A 19,226-nucleotide genomic window follows, 5' to 3' on the forward strand; every position below is an offset into this window, starting at 1 on the left:
TCAAAGGTAATCTCCAAATGACTACAAGGGTAGTATGGAGGGGTTTGAAGTTATGTTTCAGTTTGATGATTCCTGAGTGTCTGAGAAGGAGAAAATTGGAGGGTGGAAAGGGACGGGGATAGAAGGGTGAGTCAGAGGGTGGTGCAGTTAAAGAGGATTTATTGAAGAATTTACAGGAAATAGTAAACCGGCAGTGAACGGTACGCTACTATAAACCAAGGCTGCGGATTCTGAATTGCAGAAACCGTAGGTATAGGGAAAGAGTTATCAACCCTTAATCGGAAAGGGGAATCTGAGAAAATAACCACGTTTTAAGGTAAGTTCGTGATGGATTGGAGGCTTGTGGTGATGTATTAATTTTGCTGCTATTATAAGGGGTCCGGGAAAGTGAATGCATTGAAAGACGTAATGATGGAAATTTGAAGTAAGGTGGAGATATTAGCGCAAGGAAAACTCGTGCTCAGGTGGGTGACAAACAGTATTGTCGGGAATTCAGTTCGTGTCAGAGCTGGCCGCTTCATAAATTATCCAGCGGGAGCAGTGCCACCACTCTCTCTCTCACTCCCGCCGCACAAGCGGAATGGTCTGATTAAGCGTTCAGCACTTCCCGATTTTATCCTGAACTTTCAGTATCTGTGGTTTACACTTTCCTCTCTTTTTCCATTCGCCGGCTCATGCTTTAGTATCTCATTACACACAAATAAGTGCAATTTGCAGTGGCGCCAACATTCGTCGCATTTACTCAGAAGTGGAGGGAGTCGCACCCGTGCCACATCCCGGGGCGTATACTCAATCAGGTAAACTTAGCCCAAGGACAGAGATCTCCGACCCAAAGACACCAGAGTCTGCATTTGGTACGTATCACTTGATTGTGGCTGTTTTCTAACGGTTATATTCCCTGCAATGGAATTGTTGTAATTGTCAGAATTGTAAACATTATGCTATATTTCAATGAAACAAATGGGTATGCAGTGTATTGGCAGCCTCTGAATATTGCAATGATAATCGGCAAGGTATAAAATGAACCGACGGTAATATTGTTAATTATCTTTCAAAACGTGCGGGATATGGTTGGGCGATTACTCGAATATACACGAGTTCTTTTAATGCCGTTTTACCCTTTTAAAAAAGATTCTCTAATGGTTTTTCGGAATCTAATTCATGCGTTAAGAGTTAGATATTCTCATAGATGTAATAGGATAATGGTCCATTGTGTGCGATAGTTTATCAGTTTAAAGTACTGTATACCAGGTAAAACCATTCTTTTTTTTTCTCGCGCGCGTTAGGGCTTACGGGTAAGATATTTAAAGTTGGATATAAGTTAATGACCTGAGCGGAGTTTGTTATGATGCTTCTCCAGATCATTGCATATATATAAAGGTTATTTCAGGTAGAACCCACAATATAAACGAGCTAACGTGAGGAGGCGTCTTTGCTTTGAAAGTGATTTGAAAATCGCACAGGCAGATAGTATTATCTTCTGTGTTCAAAACAAAGCTTCAGCAACGAGTTCAATTGTTTAAGTCTATTGATGGCGGTTAACTCTTTGTTTGGAGTTAAGCTCGTGGAGAAGTTTTTAATCGTGCTCCGTCTTTCGAATAATTTTCTGCCTAAGCGGGTATTCGTTCCTGCTGCATTCAGTTCCACTCGTGTGCAACGGCAAATGTAAACACGGGATGTTGTTCTCCATTGTTGAGAATTTCCAGAAATTTTCGTGGGTGGTCAGGGCTGTGTTGGAAATTACCACCATTTCGTCATAAACTCATGTTATGCAGCAAAATGAGAGGACGGTTTTAATTTCCACGTGATAGCCGAGGGTTAAAAGAATGAGTCAGCGTGATGCAGAGTAATTAAACCCATGCTCTCCAAATTTTATGTGAAGTATATACAAACTTCAGAGAAAGCTGAGACTGGGGATATTCCATGCGAACCTCTTCACATTCCAGCCCCCTTTCAACGTCCACTCTGGATAAAGGGTCAGAACCACAGACATCAGCTTTTCATTTCCCTCCACCTTAGCTGAGATTCTCCAGCATTTTGTTTGTTGATCCAGACTCCACCGTTTAGAATCATAGAAAAGTACAGCACAGAAATAAGCCCTTTGGTCCATCTAGTCCGTGCCAAACCATTTAAACTGCCTACTTCCATCAACCTGCACTGGGTCTATAGCCCTCCATACCCCTACCGTCCATATACCTATCCAAACTTCTCAAACATTGAAATTAAGATTGCATGCACCATTTATGCTGGTAGCTCATTCCACTCCTCAGAACCCTCTGAGTGAAGATGTTTCCCCTCATGTTCCCCTTAAACTTTTCACCTTTCACCCTTAACCCATGACATCTGGTTGTAGTGTCACCACACTTCAGTGAAAAGCCAGCTTGCATTTACCCTATCCATAAGCCTCATCATTTTGTATAGCTCTATCAAATCTCCCCTCAATCTTCTATCTTCTAAGGAATAAAGTACTAACATAAACAATCTTTCCTTATAACTCAGGTACTCCAGTCTTAGCACTATTCTATGTAAATTTTCTCTGCACTCTTTCAACCATACTTACATCTCCCCTTTAGGTAGGTGACCAAAACTGCACACAATATTCCAAATTAGGTCTCAGCAATACTTTTGACAATTTCAACATAACATCCCATCTCCTGTACTCAATACTTCGACTTATGAAGGCCATTATGACAAAAGCTTTCTTTATGACACTATCTATCTGTGATGCCACTTTTAATGAATTATGGATCTGTATTCCCAGTTTTCCAGTTGGTGCAGATCCCACTGCAAGCTCTGGTAATCTTCCTTGCTGTCCACTATGCCCTCAATCTTGGTGTCATCTGCAAATTTGTTGATCCAGTTAACCATATTATCATCCAGATATAGATGATAAGTTCATGATATAGATCATTGATGTAGATGACAAGCAACAATGGACCCAGCACTAATTCCTGCAGCACTCCACAGTCACAGGCCTCTAGTCAGAAAGGCGACCACCTTCTCTAATAAAGCCAACGTCTTTCTCTTGAAAGCCACAGTCCCTAAATCTGTTATCTTTATCTTTTATTCTGATGAGCATATAAAAGCTTTGTATTTTCAAGTTTTACTTGCGAAGGCCTTGAACTTACCAAATACACCTTTGCCGGAAAACAGCTGTCCTGGTCCACACTTGTCAGATCCTTTCTGATATAATCACAATTGGCCTTCCTCCAGTTTAGATTGTCAACCCACAGAACAGACTTCTATTTTTCCATGTTTACTTTGAAACTAATTGCATTATGATCACTGGATGCAAAGTGTTTCCCTGCAAAAACTTCTGTCACCTGTCCTGTCTCATACTCTAATAGCAGATCAAGTATCACACTCTCTCATTGGGATTTTGACATACTGATTAAGGAAACTTTCCTGAACACATTTGACAAACTCTCTCCCATCTAGTTCTTTTACAGTATGAGAGTCCTGGTCAATATGTGGAAAGTTAAAATCACCTACTATAACAACTTTATGCTGCTTGTGATCCTCTACAAAGTTGTACCACTAAATCATGCAGACTGTTGGCTGGTCTGCAATATAGTCCCATTAACGTGGTCATATGTTTCTTATTCCTCAGTTCCATCCATAATGCCTCACTAGATATTTTCTCCAGTCTGTCCTGATGTAGCACTGCCATGACATTTTCTCTGACCAGTAACACCACCCCTCCTCCTTTACTCTCTTCCCCTTTGTCACATCTAAAACAATGGAACCCCAGGTTATTAAGCTCCCAGTCCTGCCTCTCCTGCAATCTCATTAATGGCTATAATATAATTCCAGGTGTTGATCCATGCTCTGAGCTCATCTGCCTTTCCTAGGACACTTCTTGCACTGAAACATGTGCAACTCATGACGTTAGTTGCACCATACCCAACCTTTTCATTCCTGAGTCCTGTCTGAGCTCTTAGCAACTATTGTCTCCAGAACCTCTCCACTATCTGTTCTGCCACTTTGATTCCTCTTCCCCTGCAACTACAGTTTAAACCTCACAATGCAGAACTAGCAAACCTTCCTACTAGGATATTACTCCCCCTTCAGTTCAGGTGTGAACTGTCTGTTCTGTATAGGTTCCTCCTTCCCTGGAAGAGAGCCAATGATCCAAAACTCTGAATACTACACCAACTCCTAAACCATATATTAAATGGTTTAACCTTCTATTTCTGGCCTCACTTGCTCATGACATGTGTAGCAATGCTGACATCATAAACTAGAGGTTCTATCCTTTAACTTCGCACTCCTTGATCCCACTTTGCAGAACCTTGTCACTCTTCCTCCCTATGCCGTTGATACCTACATAGAACATGATCCCTGGCTGCTCACCCTCCCACTTAAGAATGTGAGGACTTGATCTGAGATGTCCTGGACCCTGCCACCTACGAGGCAATGTACCATTGGGGAATCTTATTCTCATTCACAGAACTTCCTTTCTGTTCCTCTAATTAACAAATCCCCAATCTCTATATCTTGCCTCTTCTCTCCACCCCCCCCCCCACTTCCTTTCAGATCCAGACCAAGTGCTGGAATTTTGCACCAAACTATGCCAATTTTCAGACCGTGAAATTCCGGCTTTGCCACCCTTTGAGTGATATTTATTTCTTCTCTATGTTCTTACCCTGTTATTGCCCACCTTCAATCTCATCTTACCTGCATTTTCCCTCCCTTTCACCCTTCCCTTTTCCTTTTTGCTAATTCTCCTTGTAGCCTACCCTCTGTTACTCTATCCTTACCAATTCTTCCCCATTCTTCCCTCCTCCACATCTCTTACCCCTCTACCCCTTATCCTCATGTTAATATCTCCTATTCTACAATATTTTTCTCTCTCAGCCATTTCTCATCTCTCATCTCTCACTCCTTTTTCTTCAACTTAATATCCACTATTTGTCTCTTCTTTCCCCATCATCCCTTCCCTGCAACTTTCATTCCGTGCTCTTTTCTTTTCCTGTTCCTCCTCTCCCACCGATTCTCTAGCATTCCTGAAACCTTGCCCATCTCACTCCTCCATTCCACCTACACCTCTCCACTTCCATTTCCAACCTGATCATCAAGTTTGCAGTTGACCTTATCAGCAATGACAGTGAGATGGTATAGAGAGAGGATGTAGAGCGGCTGGTGGTGTGGTGTGAGCTCAATAACAAGCTCTCAAAGTGGACCAGGCTAAGGAGATGAACGTGGATTCAGGAAGGTGCAGCCTAACCACTCCCCACTGCACATAACTAGCTCCTCCGTGGAGAAAGTTTCCGGGAGTGCACATAACTGATGATTTCACCTGGTCCCTCAACACAATCTCGTCAGTTATGAAAGCATAGCAGCGTATCCACTTCTTGAGGAGCTGAAGGCAAGCGAGGCTCCACCCCCTTCTCTTTCTAACCAATTTCAACAGGAGCGCCAATGAGAGTGTCCTGACCAGATGCATCACCATCTGGTACTGGAAATGCAAGGCATCTGAACACAAGTCCCTACAAAGAATTGTGAGGACTGCAGAGAGGATCATTGGGCTCTCCTTTCCAACTATCCAGTCATTACTGGTTGGTGACTTTGAGGCAAACAGATGGAGTTGGAGAGGAAGGAAGTTGAAGTTGAAGAGATGGGCAAAGTTCCAGATTATTGTAATTTCAACTGTTTTTATGTATACTGCCAAATGAAGCAATGTTCCTTTGGGCCAAGGTGCACAATATGGCATGTATAACTCATACTTAACACAAAAAGTAGTATTACCACAAACAAATTACAAATAATGTGTTTTTACATGACAAGTTTAAAAATTAATGCTATTGGTACTTCACACGTGGTGAGATCTGGGTGACACCAAGGAGTTTAGCATTGTCAATAATCCCTCCTATCCATCCAACAATCTCTTTGACCACTGTCGCCACTCCTCCCTCCCCCAGGCAACCATCAGACTGTTAGATAGGAGTCAGCTTCTTTCCTCAGGCCATGAGACTAGTGAACTCCATAATGCCATGATTCCTGATTTCTGGCCTGGCTAACAGTGATTAGTGGTGTTATGCAGGGGTCAGTGTTGAGAGCTCTTTTTTTCATGTTATGCGTCAATGGTTTGGATGAAAGAATTGATGGCTTTGTGGCCAGTTTGCAGAAATTATGAAGATAGTTGGAGGGGACAGGTAGGGTTGAGGAAGCAGGGAGTTTGCAAAAGGACAAAGATTAGGAGAATGGGCAAAGAACTAGCAGATGGAGTAAGCTGTAGGGAAGTGTATGTCCATTCACGTTGATGGAAGGAATAAAGACATAGACTATTTTTTAAGTGGGGTGAAAATTTAGAAATTAGAGGTGCAAAGGGACTTCGGAGTCCTTGTGCAGGATTTCCTAAAGGTTAAATTACAGATTAAGTGGGTAGTAAGGAAGGTAAAATGCGATTTTAGCATTCATTAGTTTCCAAGGAATGCCGAGAAGCCAGGTGTTTGATGGCACTGGGCCACTATCAGAGTTTGAAAGTAATATTTTTTAATCAGCAGCTGAAGTCTCCAATTGAACAGTCTTCCATTGATTCGGTTATGGCTATTAATCTATAGATTTACTGAGTATGCCCACAAGAAAATGAATTTCAGGGTTGTATATGGTGATATATATATATATATATATATATACTTTGATAATAGGTATACTTTGAACTTCAAACAAAGGAAATTATGAATGAACTATTGAGAAAATTCAATGAAAGGTGAATGGTGGGCAGGCAATGGAGAGATTTGAAGAAGTAAGTAATAACTTGTAGAACACATGTGTTCCTTTAAGGAACAAAATCTCAGTAAGATGAATGATTCATCCAAGTCTAGTTTAAAACAAACAAGATTAATCCTAAAAAGATGTGTATAAAGTTATCAAAAATACCTGTAGGCATAGGAATGTCAATCACCTTAAAAATCAACCAGGAATTGAGGAATTATCAAGGAGAAGCAAAAAAAAAAACATGAAAGTAGAATAGCAGAAGCAAAGCTCTATAGAAGTGGTAAAAGCAGTGTGGGGAAGTTTCGTATCTACAGTTAAAGATGCAAAAGAGTTAGCAGGAATTGGGAAATGGCAGGGAAATCAGCTCACTTATTTACAGAAATGGACACAAAAAAAAAACAGTCCAGATACATTAAAGCATCAAGGGACCAGCAAGAATAAAGAACGATAAATAAGAATTAGTAAAAAAAAGACTAATACCAAAGTTGACAAGATTAACAAGTTTAAAAACTGAAAAATGCTAAATGCTCTACTCTTCGTCTGTGTTTAAAAATGTTTGACAGTAGAGTTTATTGTTTTTTTTGAAATTCCATGTTTCTGGAATGGTTATTATGGAAAAAACTTGGCAAGTGTTTCATGCCTGAGACTTATTTTTAAACAAAATGAAGTACTTGCTGTAGAGTGAGAGCAGCAATAATTCTCTAGAGATGGATGGTTTGATGTTAAAGTCCACCAGGAAAGTATTCCCTGTTGTCATCATCATTGTAGGTTGCCAGTAGGCTGGGGCTAGAGGAGAAATGGTTAAAAGGGAAAGGATCACACCGGTAGTCGGGAGAAAGGGTTGGCTTGAGGAGAAAGTCAAAAAGCTGCTGATTTAAAAAAAACTGGGATTAAAAAAAAAACAAAATATGCCAGTGTCTCTCAACAGGTCAGGCAACATCTATATAGGAGAAAACCAGAATTAATCGTCTTTGTTTCTCTTTCCAACGATGCTGCCTGACTTGCTGAGTATTTTCATAAATTTATTTTTATTATTGAAACAACATGGCATTGTGAACAAACACAGAATGGTACAGCACAGGAGCAGACCCTTCAGCCCACAATGGGCCAATCATATTTCCAGATTAAACTAAATCTCTTCTGGCTGCACACGATCCATGTCCTTCCATTGCCTGAATATTCATGTGCCGGACTTAAAGCATTTTAAACACCACTATCACATCTCCTTCCATCACTGCACTTGGCAGCCCATTCCCAGCATCTACTATTCTCTACTTACAATGCTGCTGGGCAATATGTCAAGACATTTCCAGTTCTAACCACGTGCTGCTAAAACGCTTCCTAAGGATGTATGAGTGTTTTTTTAAATACTAGTAATGAGAGTCGGCTGCAACATTTTACTGCTGGGCAACATATTGATGGGGTGCTACAGTGATGGTGGTAATCCATTTCCCACCAGAAGCTGTAGTCCCCATGTCTGAGTTCCTAATGCACACAGTTATCTTCATAGTAGAAGCAATATGTTTTCAGGCCAAGGGAAGTTTTACCATTCATAATTATTATTTTATTTCAAGAGTTTCTTCTATTTTCACTTTCTGCAGAAATTCCATTATATTTACCTATCATGATAACAAACTAGTTGCTGTATGATTCCTTGCCCCTATTTTAATCCCATCTCTACTCTTGGAAATTAGAGCCATTGAATCATGCAGTAGGGAAACAAGACATTGGTTCCACCATGTCCATATCAACCTGTGGGTAATCCCCTGTATTAATCCCATTGTCCAGCATGTGACTCATTGACTTCCTGAGTAAGTGATATAACTGCTCAGTGATTCTGCTTCCACCTCACTTTCAGGCAGTATAGTCCAGATACGCACCACTCCCTGGGTGAAAAAGGTCTTCCTCAAATCCCCTCTTCCCTCCTACTGTAAAACCTATATCCTCTGTATGGTGGAAATTATCATAACTAGTTGTATCATAGCCCGGTATTGAAATACCAATCCCAGGAACAGATATGTCTACAGGATGTGTTGGATACAGTCCAGTCCATTACAGGACCCCTCCTGATCATTCAGCACATTTACATGGAACACTGTCACAAGAAAGCAGCATCCATCATCAAGGACTTCATCCATCCAGGCCATGCTCTCTTCTCGCTACGACCATCGGGCAGGATGTACGGGAGACTTGTGTCCCACATCACTGGGTTCAAGAGCAGTTATTACCCCACAACCACTAGGCTCCTAAACTGCTGTGGTTAATTTCACTTAACTCAAACAGGAAAGGTATGGAAAGGTAATAGAACTTTGGTTGTCCAGAGATGTGATGAATTTAGTCAAGAAGAGAAAGGAAAAGTACATAAAACTTCGGAAGTTACAATCAAACAAAGTACAAAAGGAGAATTTAAAAAATCAGAAAAGAACTAAAGAACGGAATTAGGAGAGCCAGGAGGAGCCATGAAAAGTCCTTGGCAAGAAGGATTAAAGTGAATCCCAAATCATTCTACACGTACATCAAGAGCAAAACAATAACTAGGAAGAGGGTGGAACCACTCAAGGATAAAGGGGGAGGGATGTAAAGAGTGAGCGTGAGGTTCTCAATCAGTACTTTGCTTCATTTGGCCCCCTAATGAATAGTAAGGTGGATAAGACCCCAGAGCCTAATGGGATTTACCCCAGGTAATTGAAGAGGCAAGAGACAAGATTTCTGGGACCTTGATCAGTAACTTTGTGTCCTCTCTATCCACAGGCGAGGTCCCAGAGGACTGGTGAATGCCTAATATTGTACCTCTATTTAAGAAAGGACCAAGGAAAAATTCTTGGAACTATAGACCAGTGAGTCTCACATCATTTGTAGGGAAATTGCTGGAGAAAATTCTTAGGGATAGGATATATAAACCCATTAAACACACTGCTATCATATCTCTTTCCATCACAGCAGTTGGCAGCCCATTCCCAGCATCTACTTTTCTCTATATTAGAGGGAAAGCCAGCATGGCTTTGTGTGGTGCAGGTCATATCTTACCAACTTGTTGGAGCTTTTTGACAAGGTGACAAGAGAGATTGATGAGAGTAGGGCAGTGGATGTTGTTTACATGGATTTTAGTAAGGTGTTTGATCCTCATGGGAGGTTCATCCAGAAGATTAAGATGCATGAGGTTTGTGACAAATTGGCCGTTCAGAATCAGAACTGGCTTGCGCATAGAGGACAGGGTGTAATGCTTGAAAAGACTTATTTGAACTGGAGGTCTGTAATTAGTGGCATTCTGCAGGGATCTGTGCTGGGATCTCTGCTGTTTGTGATGCATATAAATAACTTGTAGATGGGTGAGTTAGTAAGTTTGCAGATGATACCAAGATTGGTGGAGTTGTGGAGAGAGTAGAAAACTGGCAAAGAATACAGTGTGATATAGATCAATTGCAGATATGGGCAGAGAAATGGCAGATGGAGTTTAACCCAGATAAAAGTGAGGTGTTACACCTTGGTTGGGCAAATGCAAGGAGACAGTACACTGTTAAGGGCAACACTCATAACAGAGAGAACTTGGGTTCCAAGTTCATAGCTCCATGAAAGTGGCTACACAGGTGATAAGGTAGTTAAGAAGGCTCATGGAATACTTGCTTTTATTAGTTGAGGCACTGAGTTCAAAAGTCAAGAGGTTATGTTGCAATGTTATAGAGCTCTGCTTAGGTCACATCTGGAGTGTTGCATACAGGTCTGGTCACCCCACTATAGGAAGGATGTTGAGGCTTTGGAGAGGGTGCAGAAGAGGTTTACCAGGATGATAACTAATTTAGAGGGCAACTGCTATCATGAGAGGCTGGATAAACTTGGGTTGTTTTCTCTGGAGTGTTAGAGGCTGGGGGAAGATCTGGCAGGGTTTACAGGTTAATAAGAGGCACAGATAGAGTGGCAGAGATTATCTTTTTTCCAGGGTCGAAATGTCAGATGGCATGGATTGAAGGTGAGAGAGGGTAGGTTCAAGGGGGATGTGAGTGATAAGTTGTTTTTATTCAGAGAGTCATGGACACCTGGAATGTGCTGCCTGGCATGGTGGTAGAGGCAAATAAATTAGAGGCTTTTATGAGACATTTAGATAAGCTCATGGGTTAACGAAAATGGAGGGGTATGGACGTGGTGTAGGTAGGAGGGATTAGCATTCAGATGTTTTTGATTTGCTTTATAGCTGTTTCAGCACAGCATTGTGGGCTGAATGACCTGTTCCTGAGCTGTACTTTTCAAAGTTCTATGTTCAATGCTGTTTTGACTCCAAAACCTGTGGACTTACTTTCAAGGAAACTTCAGCTCATTTTCTCGATATTATTTACTTACTTTTTAATAAACCATTATTTGCATTATTTGTCCACTGTTATATATTGGATGTTTGTCATTTTTGTTACGTATAGCTTTTCATAAATTTTATTGTTTTTTGTTATTTTCCTGTAAATGTCTGAAAGAAAATGAATCTCAAGGTAACATATGGTGACAGATACATACTTCGATTAAAAAAAATAATTTGAAGTTTCAATGTTTCTAGTTTTACTCACTTCTGATAGGGTAGACATTTGAAAACTGCTCTCCTTTTCTACACTCCTTGTAATTTTCCATACTCAGTCATATCACTCTTATTCCCATCTGGCCCAGGGAGATCTAACTTCTTGAGTCTCTCTTGGCAATCAAAATGCTTCATTCTAGGCAACATCTTGGTGAAACGCTTCTGCATTCTGTCCACTACTCGTTTTCCTCTGCTGAATAACCCTATGAGATTATATTAGTGCCTTCTGCCAATCTCCTCTTGTATTAGGCCTGTCAGATGCCCTTCTCCCTGCACACAGAGGGCCTTCCTTAAGGTATGTAATCATGGCACTTCTTGCCACATATACCTTGATGGCTGCTGTGGGGAGTGTGCTCTAAATGGTTCTTGCTCTTCTTTGCCAGCTCAGAACTTCCAGTCTTGGTGTCACACCTTTGCAGTTGCAGAAGTTCTCATGTGAATTTGGCATGAACCCTGGACGTTACTGTGTGAAAGTTTTTCACCAGAATGTATCGATGTATGTGCTGATGCAGGATTTTTCATCCTGCTCCCTGGATGGTACTGAGCAAAATAATGTATTCATTTAGGCCTGAAGGGAGTAAAAATTTGGTAACATTCCAAGGTATTGTGGGGAGACATGTATGATAGTGAGATCATATTTACATATCTTTTTAAGAGGAGTAAATCATCATGAATTTGAATTATGTATCTCAGACAGCAGAGTATCTTAAACAGTACATTCCCAACCCAAAATGCTTTCCTCCTCTATTGGTGAGCTCTGGTATTAATTTCTCAGGCATCTGAAGCATCGCTACTTCATTAGTGCTTATGATATAATCCTATCCATTTTAGTGGTACTTATTTTAAATACCTACTCACCTCACCCATTAATTCCAGATCCCTACAATTTTCTTTCCATTCGGAGTACACGCCAGAGTTTAACAGCATTTCATCACAGCCAACATGTCCTATTTACAGATCAGTACCTCAACCTCATCGAGTATATCGAGGAAATTTATAAAACCATAAATAATGCACCTTTCATTCTGCAGGGGAACGGAAAATGGATTATTGATCAATGTAAATATTGATGCATTCATTCTGTTTTCCCTTCATAAGTTTTAATGTTTGCAGTTCATTCACAGTTTGATGGTCATTAAAAATGTATGTATCTCACTGCCTATCATCTTAAACCACGAAGCTCCTTAAAATATAGGGTAACTACATTTAACTAATTGTCATCACGATCATAAAGTTTGGAAATAACAGACATTCTGCCTGTTACACTGCTGGCGTTTAGGACAGCAATGAAAGTCCTCCATCTCTGGCGATGTTCAGGGTCCCCTTCACTGTGGCAGTAGTTTCCTCCCAGTTTTCATTACTGTCAGTTACGTAAGTCCCGGATGGAGACTTGGGAATATTATCACACTCAGAGTAGAAGGATTTTTCGCTGCTGTTTCTGTAACAATGTTGTTTTGCCAGTCAGGGTTGTTAGCTCTGAGCTGAGCCCCTGAACCTGGACCACTCTTAGTCTGTTCTTTACCCTTTGACCTTTTTGGCATGGGTGACCCTACCAAGAGCCAGAGCATAAAGCCCTGACTCCTGCCAACATAGCCCTCTGAGTTGTTGAGACGTGCAAGCCTCCAAACCATGGCAAGGTTGTGGTCCTCTTGGAGGGAAATAATAGAAATTCGGTTTTTAACGATTCTTAAAATTTCTATATGTGTAAACAAACATATTAGATTGCAAGTCTGAACACTAACAAGATCCAAATTAACATTGTGGAACATGGAAAGGAAAGTTTGAAACTATTCAAACTCAAAGTGTTTTTGTTCAGCTCAAAGTGATCTTGAATTGTAAAGTAGAGATCTTAAAGTTGCTTCAGTTCAATACAATCAAAGGCAAATGTATGTGCTGTCTGTGATATCATTTAATTGAGTAAATAACCCTAAGTACTGCTTTTAACCTGTTCTTTAAAAATATATAAGATATCATTTGGCTCAGCTAAAACAGTAATTTGGAAATGGAATGTTAAGACTAGTCATATCTATTTGTGGTTGGTATTTTCAACATTTAATTGGCTTATACATATATGATTTGTATCTGCATATTGTACTTTTCAAGGTAATTTCGAGTCATTCTGTGAACACCTTGTTAATCAGAAGTCTTTCAAGCATGGATCTCAACATCGTAGCTGCTTTCTTCCTTGCTTTAATTTTACAGTCAAGGCTGACATCGGGAGTACTGACAACAGGTAAGGTTAGGATTGTGTACAATTATTAAAACATACTCTTCAATATTTTGATTCTGATTTTCTCCTTTATTAAAAGTAATTTATTGTGTTTCAGTTGACCCACCTACTGATGTACAGATTATTGATCCTGGACACTTAGGTCCACTTCACATACACTGGAAGCCTCCACTCAGTTTGGCCGGCAGAATGATTTGTATGGTACGGTACATGTTGCTCTACTGCAATGTAGACTCAACTAATTGTAAGGTAAATTAAACTTATTGTCTTCTTCATAACTAAAATTTTAGAGAACGATCATCATTTCCGTACAGAAGTGCTAGGCTGGTATCGTAGTGCAGTCAGAACTGTTTCAAGGTGCAGCAACGCAGGCTCAGTCCTAACCCTCAGTGCTGTCTGTGTGGAGCTTACAGGTTCTCTCTGTAACCATGTGGATTTCCCATGGATGCTCCAGTTTCCTCCAACGTTCTCAAAATATATGCATTTGTGGCATAACTAGTCACTGTGAACTGCCCTGATTGTGTGGGTGAGTGGTAGAAACTGGGGAGTTGATGGGGATGTGTGCAGAATAAAATAGTTTGATATTGTGAACAGTCTAAAAATCAGAGTTTAATAGTGAGTGTGGACTTGATGGGCCAATAGGACAACTTTCATTAGCACTGCATCTCTCTAAGACTTCGATTTTATTAGTGTTGAAATTCTGAAGTTAGCTGAATTGAGGAGTCCCACCAAAGGGTCTTGCCCTGAATCGTTGACTGTACTCATTTCCATAGATGCCATCTGGCCTGCTGAGTTCCTCCACCATTTTATGTGTGTTGCTTGGATTTCCAGCATCTGCAGATTTTCTCTTGTTTCTAATTGGGGAACATTTTTTTTTAAATAGCTAGTTAGAATAAGACTCAAAGTAATTTACTTTCTATTATTCAATCCATCAAAATAATTCTTTGGTACTTTTGATAGTAATTTGCATACCTACAAGACCATGAGACAGAGGAGCAGAATTAGACCATTCAGCCCATCAGATCCACTCCACCATACTATCCCTCTCAAATCCATTCTCCTGCCTTCTGATGAATCAAGAACCTGTCAAGCTCTGCTTTAAGTATACCCAGTGACTTGGCCTCCACAGTCACCTGTGGCAATTAATTCCATAGATTCATCACCCTCCGGCTAAAGAAATTCCTCCTCTTCTCTGTTCTAAATGGATGTCCCTCTATTCTGAGTCTGTGCCCGCTGATTCTAGACTGCCCCACAATTGAAAACATCATCATCACATCCACTCTATCTAGGTCTTTCTATATTCAATAGGTTTCAATGACAGCCCCTTTCATTCTTTTAAGCTCCAGCAAGGACAGGCCTAGAGTCACCAAATACTCCTCACATGTTAATCCTTTTCATTCCAGGAATCATTCCCCAAGGTTAGCACAAGTTTTCTTTGATAAGGGGTCTATAACTGCTCCATTATACCAAGCACAGTGTGACCAATGCTTTAGAAAGACTCAGTATTACATCTTTGTTTTTATATTCTAGTCCTTCCTCACCACTGACTCAACCTGCAAGTTAATCTTTAGGGAATCCTGCACAAGGATCCCAAATCCAATTGCACCTTTGATTTTTGAATTTTCTCCCCATTTAGAAAGTAGTCTATGCCTTTAATTCTTCAACTAAAGTGTATAACCATTCACTTCCTTTACAGTGTATTCCATCTGCCAGTTGTTTGCCCATTCATCCTACTCTGTCTGAGTCCTGCAGACTCTCTGCTTCCTCAACACTACCTGCCCCCCCCCCCACCTACCTTTGTATCATTCACAAACCTGGCGACAAACATGAAAACAAGGGGTCCCTAAACTGACTCCTGTGGAACACCACTTCTCACTGGCAGCCAATCAGGAAACACACCCTTTATTCCTACTGTCTGCATCCTGCTACTCAGCCAAACTTCTAACCGTACTTATGTCTCTTCTATAGTATAATGAGTTCTTATCTTATTAAGTAGCCTCATGTGCAACATCTTGTCAAAGGCCAATTGAAAATCCAAGTAAACAACATCCACTGGCTCTCCTTTGTTTATCTTGCCTGCTGTTTCCAACAGGTTTGTCAGTCATGATTTTCCCTTATGGAAACCATGCTGAATTTGGCCTATTTTATCACTTGCCTCCAAGTACCCCAAAATCTCATCGTTAATAATGGAGTCCAACTTCTTCTCAACCATTGAAGTCAGGCTAAAAGGCCTAAAATTTTCTTTGCCTTCCTCTCATTTTGAAGAGTGGAGCGACATTTTCCAGTCCACTGGATCCATTCTAAAATATATTGATTCTTGAACGATCATTACACACATTCAGAACCCTGCAGTGTAGGGTTCAGTTGATCCAGTTGACTTACCTACCTTCAGACATTTCAACTTGGCAAGCACATTCTCCTTAGTAAATACATCTACCTCCATTTCTGCCCCTTGACACTCTTGAAATTCTGGCATGCTGTTGGTGTAGATGGATACAAAATACTTAATAATGTGATTTCCGTGTCCCCATTACTAATTCTCGTGTCATTTTCTAAATGTCCAATATCCACTCTCCAATCTCTTTTACTCTCTCTATATATTTGAAAAAAAATTTTGTATCCTCTTTTATATTTTTGGATAGCTTACCTTAATACTTCACCTTTTATCTCCTTATGGCTTTTTTTGTTGTCTTCTTTAGGTTTTTAAAAGCTTCCTAATCCTCTAATTTCCCACTATTTTTTGCTATATTACATACCATCTCTTTTGCTTTATGCAGGCTTTGACTTCCCTTGTCAGCCATGGTTTGCTCATTCTCTCTTTAGAATACTTGTTCTTAAGGATGTATCTGTCCCGTGCCTTCTGAATTTCAGAAACTCCAGCCTTTGCTGTTCTGCCGGCATCCCAGCTAGTGTCAGCTTCTATATAACTTTGACCAGCTCCTATGTTGTGCCTCTGTAATTCCCTCCACTTACACCTTGCTTCTTTTTACTGGCCTCTGCTAAGTTACTAGTAGCCCAAGCAATCCCCAGCTCCGCAGAAAGGGGCCGGTTCACTTTTACAACATAAGGAACTGTTTCCAACTATCTTTGTGTTCTCTTGCTTTCTGTGGGGTCATCAGTGTTACCACTCAGGTATGTGTCATAATTAACTATATATGTGGGCAGGAATTACTTCACCAGTTTCTGTTCATTTTTTTCCCAAAAGGAGCTGAATCTTGCAAAACCAAATTCCTGAGCATGAGTGGGTTTAGGCAGTCAAAATTAATAAACTTGATAGAAATCTCTTTTAAAATTGACTTGATTTGCCCTGAAACTAATGCAATGGTAACACCTAAAGGTACTAGAAGATCTCAGCAGGTCAGGCAGTATATGTTGAAGGAAATGGACAAGTGATATTTTGGATCAAGGCTCTTCGTCTGGACTGGGAGAGGTGAAAGCCAGAGAAGATGGTGATAGCCTTTGAAGGGACTGATAGGGAAGAGATGACAGTTGATCAGTGAATCCAGGTGAGGAGGTAAAATGAAGATGAGAGATGAGGAGGTGATGGATTGAGTGAAAAAGGGATGAAGGTGATGAAATTTGATAGGGTATGATGTGGAAAAGGGAATAAAGGCTGGAAGATGGTGAAGACAACCAGTGAGAGGAATGTATATGTAATGGACAGAGGGGAAAGAGAGAAGATGGCATGGAACAGTTGGATCAGAAGGACGGAGCAAAAAAAAAGTGGGGAAAGTGATAGCTGTTGGAATTTTGAGAATTTGATGATTGTACTGTCATGTTGAAGACTACCCAAGCAGGATATGAGGTGCTTTCTTCTAATTCGTGTTAAGCCTCAACCTGGCAGTAGAGGAGGCTCTGAGTAAGACATGTTGGTGTGGGAATAGGATGTTGAGTTAAAATAGCTGGCCACCAGAAGAACTCAGGTAGCATGATGGTGGAGCTAAGGTGCTTAATGAATTGGTTCTCCAATCTCCAATCAGCATCTTGCCTCACTGATGTAGAGGAGGCCACAACATTTAATGCAAGCAGAACAAGTACAAATTTATGTAGGCATTTTTTTGGGAAGTGAAAAAAAGGGTTAAAAATCAATTTACTTGAAGTTATAAGAAATCTATCTGAAAATCAATTTATATGTTGAACATTAAAAACAAATAATGAATTGTTTAAGTTGTATTTTAAAATATTTTCTCCATTGCGGTTTTAGTATCTGTAATGGGTCTGTAGCTCTCCTTAGTCTTCTAATCAAAAGCTAACCTGTATCCCTTCAAGTTCATTTTGTATGAGTTTATATGGGCATATAGAAGACAAAAAAGAGTTTTGTTCTCTTTTGGTTTGTTGTCAATGGGATGTTTGAAATTAATATCATAGTCTTAACTCTTTAAGCTTTGGGTGTGTTCCAACAGCATGAGACTGATAGTATTTGACAACACATTTCAGAGAATAGTTGACATCTGAAATTGAGATTAGCACAGCAGTCCAAAGAAATTATTATATTCTGAGATTACACTAGGATAATTACAGAAGATTAAAGGAAGCTGGCTGCACCATTAAGTATGACGCATAGCACGTCCAATGGATAGTAAGTAGAAGAATAAACCTTTATTCATCTTGAAGATTACTCCATTTAATTTAGATCTTCCTCACTGAATAATTGTATAGATATGGTAAATGATTATTTTTCTGACTTGAGAATAAGATGCAGCAATGTTCAACAACAGTTAGTGCATAGATTACAATTTATTATGCAGCCATACAGTACAGATACACTCCTACGAACTACTGTCCATCAAGTAATTATTTACACTGAAATAAACAGAAAACGTGAAGTGTCAGCAGATTTGTCAGTATCTATGGAGAGAGAAAAAGTTAATCTTTCATGTCTGGGACTAACATCAGCACTGGGAAGGGGAGGAGCAAGTTAAGGAGGAAGTAAGTGAGGGGTAATGAATAGATTGAAGAAGTTTTCCATAGATATAATGAGATGCTAGGAATAATTTTATTTGCCAAAGTCAAGTTTCTTGCTATATGTGCAAGTGCATGTTTGAATGAGTGCAAAGAAAGTTTACTTGCAGCAGCATCACAAAGACAGCATTAGGGACATAAAATTCATAATAAAAACATTAATTTTAAAGTTCTTAAAGAATGAACACCGAAAAAGTAGACCGACTGTTGAGCACTTTGCCATATACAGTAAAGTGCCAAAGTGTAGTTAATAAGATTGTGTAGGTTGGTTCAGAAAATTAATAGTCGAAGGGAAATAGTTGTTTTTGAATCTAATGGGGTGGGACTTGAGGCTTCTGTATCTTCTGTTCAATTGCATATGTGAGAAGATGGCTTTACCCAAATGGTGTGGATATTTGATAACAGATGTTGACTACTTGAGGCAGCATCTCATGTAGATGCCTCCAATGTATGTGCCTGTGATGTATGAGGCTTGGCTTGATCCTCTGCTCTTTGCAGCTTTTCACATTCGTATACTTTCAAATTGCTGTACTAGACCATGATGAAACCAATAATACTTGCAACAGTACAACTGTAGAGGTTGTAGAGTGTTTGGTAATGTGCTGAGCCTCCTTCACCTTCTAAGAAAACAGAGATGCTCTATTATGCTTTGTAATGACTGGTACACAAGCCTATGAAGGGGTGGTAGAAGTTACATAATAGACTATTTGAGAAAGAAATCGGATGCCACAAACTCTTCAGTTAATGTTAGACGTT

At 40.0% G+C, this 19,226-nt stretch overlaps 1 protein-coding gene across 1 annotated transcript in view; it reads left to right on the plus strand.

The window, feature by feature from the left end:
• The first annotated feature begins 256 nt into the window (after positions 1–256).
• LOC132386026 (interleukin-13 receptor subunit alpha-2-like) overlaps positions 257–19,226 on the plus strand; it is a 38,446-nt gene continuing 19,476 nt past the window's right edge. The window contains exons 1-4 of the mRNA XM_059958308.1: positions 257–316; positions 684–854; positions 13,382–13,511; positions 13,606–13,757. Of these exons, the coding sequence (XP_059814291.1) occupies positions 13,433–13,511; positions 13,606–13,757 (231 nt within the window). The 5' untranslated portion in view covers positions 257–316; positions 684–854; positions 13,382–13,432. The remainder of the gene's footprint in view (positions 317–683; positions 855–13,381; positions 13,512–13,605; positions 13,758–19,226) is intronic.

Source organism: Hypanus sabinus (assembly GCF_030144855.1).
Source record: "Hypanus sabinus isolate sHypSab1 chromosome Y unlocalized genomic scaffold, sHypSab1.hap1 SUPER_Y_unloc_4, whole genome shotgun sequence".
In the NCBI taxonomy this organism is placed as follows: domain Eukaryota; kingdom Metazoa; phylum Chordata; class Chondrichthyes; order Myliobatiformes; family Dasyatidae; genus Hypanus; species Hypanus sabinus.